Source organism: Mustelus asterias, unplaced genomic scaffold (assembly GCF_964213995.1).
Source record: "Mustelus asterias unplaced genomic scaffold, sMusAst1.hap1.1 HAP1_SCAFFOLD_253, whole genome shotgun sequence".
Taxonomy (NCBI): Eukaryota; Metazoa; Chordata; class Chondrichthyes; order Carcharhiniformes; family Triakidae; genus Mustelus; species Mustelus asterias.
Genome location: NW_027590220.1, coordinates 134,499 through 140,498, shown reverse-complemented (window position 1 = coordinate 140,498; position 6,000 = coordinate 134,499). Strand labels below are relative to the sequence as shown.

At 48.5% G+C, this 6,000-nt stretch overlaps 1 protein-coding gene across 3 annotated transcripts in view; it reads right to left on the bottom strand.

The window, feature by feature from the left end:
• Positions 1-477: 477 nt before the first annotated feature.
• Positions 478-6,000, bottom strand: part of LOC144485959 (alanine aminotransferase 2-like) — a 51,789-nt gene continuing 46,266 nt past the window's right edge. For all 3 annotated transcript variants that reach the window (XM_078204033.1, XM_078204034.1, XM_078204032.1), the window contains one exon: positions 478-1,772. In XM_078204033.1, coding sequence (XP_078060159.1) covers positions 1,682-1,772 — 91 coding nt within the window. In that variant the 3' untranslated portion in view covers positions 478-1,681. The remainder of the gene's footprint in view (positions 1,773-6,000) is intronic.

The window sequence follows — 6,000 nt, the reverse complement described above, 5'->3', positions numbered from 1 at the left end:
ATAGTTTGAGGATAAGGGGTAAACCTTTTAGAACTGAGATGAGGAGAAATTTCTTCACCCAGAGGGTGGTGAATGTGTGGAATTCACTACCACAGAAAGTAGTTGAGGCCAAAACATTGTCTGATTTCAAGAAGGAATTAGATATCGCTCTTGGGGCTAAGGGGATCGAGGGACATTTGGGGGATCAGAAACAGAGATAGAGAATCTGGTGAACTGGTGTGGTGACAATAATCTCTCCCTCAATCTCAACAAAATGAAGGAGATTGGCATTGACTTCAGGAAGCGTAAAGGAGAACATGCCCCTGTCTACATCAATGGAGATGAAGCAGAAAGGGTTGAGAGCTTCAAGTTTCTAGGTGTCCAGATCACCAACAACCTGTCCTGGGGGGGGTGGGGGTGTGAATTGCGGGTTGATGGGTGTGACTGGGGGGGGGGGGCGTGGGTTGGTGGGTGTGATCGGGGGGTGGGGGGGGGGGGCATGGGTTGGTGGGTGTGATCGGGGGGTGGGGGGGGGGGGCGGGTGATCCGAGGGGGGACCCTGAGCAGGGATGGGGCACTTTATTACAGAGCTTGCAATCTGTTCTGGATGATGATTGGCCTGGAGTTTTTAAATGTAAATTTCCTACAATTCTCATCTCTGGCTCTCTGATAGAGAGGGGTCAGCAGTTCATAAACCTTCAACTTTATCACCAGGTGCTCAACGTGAGTGTCCTGCTGTGAAATCCAACCACCGAGCGGGGCTGGAGAAGAAAGTCGTGCTGAATAGGGAACTGGACACTCAATGGGCAGCTGGCATCCAGAACATTGCTTCACCAGCTTGGCTGAATGTCAGAATTGTTATTTGTGCGGCCATTGCCCAAGGATAATCTGATTACTGCCCGCTGTGTTCAGAGTACAGGCATAATCTGAGGGTTGGCTAATACAGTCACTGACGCTGGACAGTTGACAGCTTTGCACCCCAGTCCTAATCTATCCGCTCTGGCAGACATGCATTGCCTCACCAGGGGTCCCTGGACACCAATCAGGAGCAGACATCTTGGCTGGTTGGCCACTGTTCTGAACCTGTGGCACTGAGGTCAATTGTGCTACCAATCTATTGGAGGGTGACGTAACTCAGGCCTCCTGGCTTTTAACCCTTCACAATGAACTCTGACCCAAGTCTGAATCACTGTTTAAAATTGTTAGCATTGGATAATCTGAATAGATTCCCTCAGATCATGGGATATCCCACTCCGGTTAACTTCCTGCCCGGATACTGAGGGCGTTAGATGAAGAGATTGTGGAAATAAGGAAACTACGTCAATGACACAAACTTCCTCAAACTGGAGATACAGATAGTGAATTAATCAACCAGCACCAATTACTCCAACCTAATTTTGAGATAGTTTCATTGATTTGCTGCATAGAAATAGCATCCGAGTGGATGTTCATTACCATCACTGCCCTTCTCCCACACCCCTAAACCCCCCCCCCCCCCCCCCCCCCCCACCCCCACCCCCTGCCCCCACACCGACAATCTGTGGACAACATTGTCATAATTTCAGGTCTGAAGTCTTTATTTCCTTCCGTGAGCCCCAGGCAGCTGTTTAGGGAATTGTCCCTCTTGCGATGACACTCAGTACCCTCCACTCCCTAACCCCTCTCTGCTCCCTCAGTGGAGGCAGGTGCTGAGCTCTGATGTTTACGAATACTGTTGGGTGAAATCCAGATAGAAAGTCTTCAGCTTGCTCAGAAGAGTCTTCAGTTTCTCAGTCTTGGGTAGGATGGTCATTCTGGGAGGGGGAAAACAGTAAAACAATGACAATTCTTATCGCTCAGAAGATTCTCAGAGCTGCCCAATCCTAACCCTTACCGCTCGGCCTAATTGATTATTTTTTGTTGAAATAGAAATCCCCCCCGCATCCTCACCTTTCCACCAGGCCCTACCCTCCCAGACACCTGTGCTCATCCAATTCTGGCCTCTTCAACATTTGCCCACTTTTAATCGCTCCACCATCAGTGGTCACGTCTTCTGCTGTCTGAATCCTAATCTCTCAATTTGCCCCATTGAGCCCCTCCATTCTCTCTCTCTTCTTCTTTCTCCATCTTTAAGACATGGCGGCACAGTGGTTAGCGCTGCTGCCTCACAACGCCAGGGACACGGGTTCAATTCCAGCCTCGGGTCACTGTCTGTGTGGAGTTTGCACATTCTCCCCGTGTCTGCGTGGGTTTCCTCCGGGTGCTCCGGTTTCCTCCCACAGTCTGAAAGACGCGCGGGTTAGGATGATTGGCCATGCTAAATTGCCCCTAGTGTCAGGGGGACGAGCAGGGTAAATGTGTGGGGTTACAGGAATAGGGCCTGGGTGGGATTGTGGTCAGTACAGGCTCATGGGCCAAACAGCCTCCTTCAGTACTGCAGGGATTCTATGAAGCTTTTGGCCAACTCCCTCGATATCCACTGGTCACATTTTGTTTTATAATGCTGCAGTGAAGTAAGATAGACAGTAAGTTGTTATTTGTATATGGTACACGCTTTCCTTCAATGTTACCGTGCTGATTGTCCCTTAGAGGGCAACACAGCAGAGTAAGGGTCACCTGACCTGTGTGACCAATTGGGATTCAGTGTGGAATCACCCTATGATGAGAGAGACTCCAAGGCAGAGACACTTTGGGAGCGAGTTCCAGCCATGAGGCTGCTCTACAATTCTTATTAATAAATACCTTTTATATTGACTAATGAAATCTGTGACGGTGCATCTTTACAGTTACACTTGTTCTAACTCTGCCGCACATTATTCATGAAAACAACACTGCCTCCGAGTCACTCACTATCCTGACTTGGAAATATATCTGCCGTTCCTTCACTGTCGCTGGGTCAAAATCCTGGAACTCCCTCCCTAACAGCACTGTGGGTGTACCGACACCTCAGGGACTGCAGCGGCTCAAGAAGGCAGCTCACCAGCACCTTCTGAAGGGGCAATTAGGGATGGGCAATAAATCCTGGTCTACCCAGCACCACCCACAGCCCATAAATAATTCAAACAATATCTGGGAGCTTGGGGCTGATCTTTGTGATGTGATTCTCTCCCGTGTGGAGGAGGCTGTGTGTTTCTCCCACTGTCACTCTCTGCTATTTATCACACAGAGAGAGACAGAGAGAGAGCAAAATCAACTACCTTTAAATGACCTCCTTGAAACTTGCCACAACAGTAAGCATTACCCCTGGACTCCCACTGGCCAAAATAAAAATGCAGCAAACACCAGTGTACTCCACTCCCCTTGCAAAACAAGTGAATATTTCGATTACTGTCCTAATTATTAGCTGTACCAGCAGATTTACATCCCGCAGTTTGTATACAAGAGCACGAAAGGCCCTCAACAGCAATATCTACCAAGCACTTGTTTCAAACAAATATTCTGCAGCTTTATTCTTACAAACAAACGGAGCAACGTCACACTTCCCTCCAATACACCTCATCTGACATTTTATTGCCCACTCCCAAACACCAACTGTCTGTTGTCTCGGTGTTCTCCCCGCAGTTCACATTCCCACCAAGCCTGGTATCAGCAGCAAATGTGGACACGTTACTCTCTGTCTCCGCATCCAAATCAATAAAGTAGATTGTCAATAGCCGTGTCCACGGCACTGATCCCTGCAGCACGACACGCTATCCGAGAACCAACACGCAAGCTCAGTGAGCACTGTCAGAGGGTCAGTGCTGAGGGAGTGCCGCACTGTCAGAGGGTCAGTACTGAGGGAGTGCCGCACTGTCAGAGGGTCAGTACTGAGGGAGTGCCGCACTGTCAGAGGGTCAGTACTGAGGGAGTGCCGCACTGTCAGAGGGTCAGTACTGAGGGAGTGCCGCACTGTCAGAGGGTCAGTACTGAGGGAGTGCGGAGGATGAGTGGTGTCCCAAGGGTAAGGTGTTGGATTGGGGGAAGGCTAACTTTATTGGGATCAGGCAGAAATTGGCAGCTCTTGATTGGGAGAGGCTGTTTGAGGGTAAATCCACATCTGGTATGTGGCAGTCTTTTAAGGAACGGTTGTTAGGGCTACAGGACAAGCATGTGCCTGTAAAAAAGAAGGATAGGAAGGGTAGGATTAGAGAACCGTGGATAACCAGGGAAATTGAGGGACTGGTCAAAAAGAAAAGAGAGGCGTATGTTAGGTCCAAGCAGCTAAAAACGGAGGGAGCTCTGGAGGAGTACAATGAAAGTAGGAAAGTACTCAAACGGGGAATTAGAAGAGCAAAAAGGGGTCACGAAATGTTCTTGGCAGACAGGATTAAGGAGAATCCCAAGGCATTTTATTCATACGTTAGGAACAAAAGGGTTGTTAGGGAAAAAATTGGACCTCTCAGGGACAAAAGTGGGGACTTATGCTTGGAGCCCAAAGAAGTAGGGGAGATCCTAAATGAATACTTTGCGTCGGTATTCACAAAGGAGAGGGATGTGTTGACTGGGAGTGTCTCTGAGGGGAGTGTTGAACCGTTGGAGAAAATCTCCATTACAAAGGAGGAAGTGTTAGGTTTGTTAGAGAATATAAAGACTGACAAATCCCCAGGGCCTGATGGAATCTATCCAAGGCTGCTCAGGGAGACGAGAGGTGAAATCGTTGGGCCTCTGACGCAAATCTTTGTCTCGTCACTGGACACAGGTGAGGTCCCAGAGGATTGGAGGATAGCCAATGTGGTCCCGTTATTTAAGAAGGGTAGGAAGGATAACGCGGGTAATTATAGGCCGGTGAGCTTGACGTCCGTGGTGGGGAAGTTGTTGGAGAAGATTCTTAGAGATAGGATGTATGCGCATTTAGAAAGGAATAAACTCATTAACGATAGTCAGCATGGTTTTGTGAGAGGGAGGTCATGCCTCACTAACCTGGTGGTGTTTTTTGAAGAAGTGACCAAAATGGTTGACGAAGGAAGGGCCGTGGATGTTGTCTATATGGACTTTAGTAAAGCGTTTGACAAAGTCCCTCATGGTAGGCTAGTGAAAAAGGTTGGATCTCATGGGATAAAGGGGGAGGTGGCTAGATGGGTGGAGAACTGGCTTGGTCACAGAAGACAGAGGGTGGTAGTGGAAGGGTCTTTTTCCGGCTGGAGGCCTGTGACTAGTGGTGTACCGCAGGGCTCTGTATTGGGACCTCTGCTGTTTGTGATTTATATAAATGATCTGGAAGAAGGAGTAACTGGGGTGATCAGTAAGTTTGCGGACGACACAAAACTGGCAGGACTTGCAGATAGTGAGGACTGGGAGCATTCTGGCCAAGTTTGCCGATGATACAAAGATAGGTGGAGGGGCAGGTAGTATTGAGGAGGTGGGGAGGCTGCAGAAAGATTTAGACAGTTTAGGAGAGTGGTCCAAGAAGTGGCTGATGAAATTCAACGTGGGCAAGTGCGAGGTCGTACACTTTGGAAAAAAGAATAGAGGCATGGACTATTTTCTAAACGGTGACAAAATTCATAATGCTAAAGTGCAAAGGGACTTGGGAGTCCTAGTCCAGGATTCTCTAAAGGTAAACTTGCAGGTTGAGTCCGTAATTAAGAAAGCAAATGTAATGTTGTCATTTATCTCAAGAGGCTTGGAATACAAAAGCAGGGATGTACTTCTGAGGCTTTATAAAGCACTGGTTAGGCCCCATTTGGAGTACTGTGAGCAATTTTGGGCCCCACACCTCAGGAAGGACATACTGGCACTGGAGCGGGTCCAGCGGAGATTCACACGGATGATCCCAGGAATGGTAGGCCTGACATACGATGAACGTCTGAGGATCGTGGGATTATATTCATTGGAGTTTAGGAGGTTGAGGGGAGATCTGATAGAAACTTACAAGATAATGAACGGCTTAGATAGGATGGACGTAGGGAAGTTGTTTCCATTAACAGGGGAGACTAGGACGCGGGGGCACAGCCTTAGAATAAAAGGGAGTCACTTTAGAACAGAGATGAGGAGAAATTTCTTCAGCCAGAGAGTGGTGGGTCTGTGGAATTCATTGCCACAGAGGGCTGTGGAGGCCGAGAC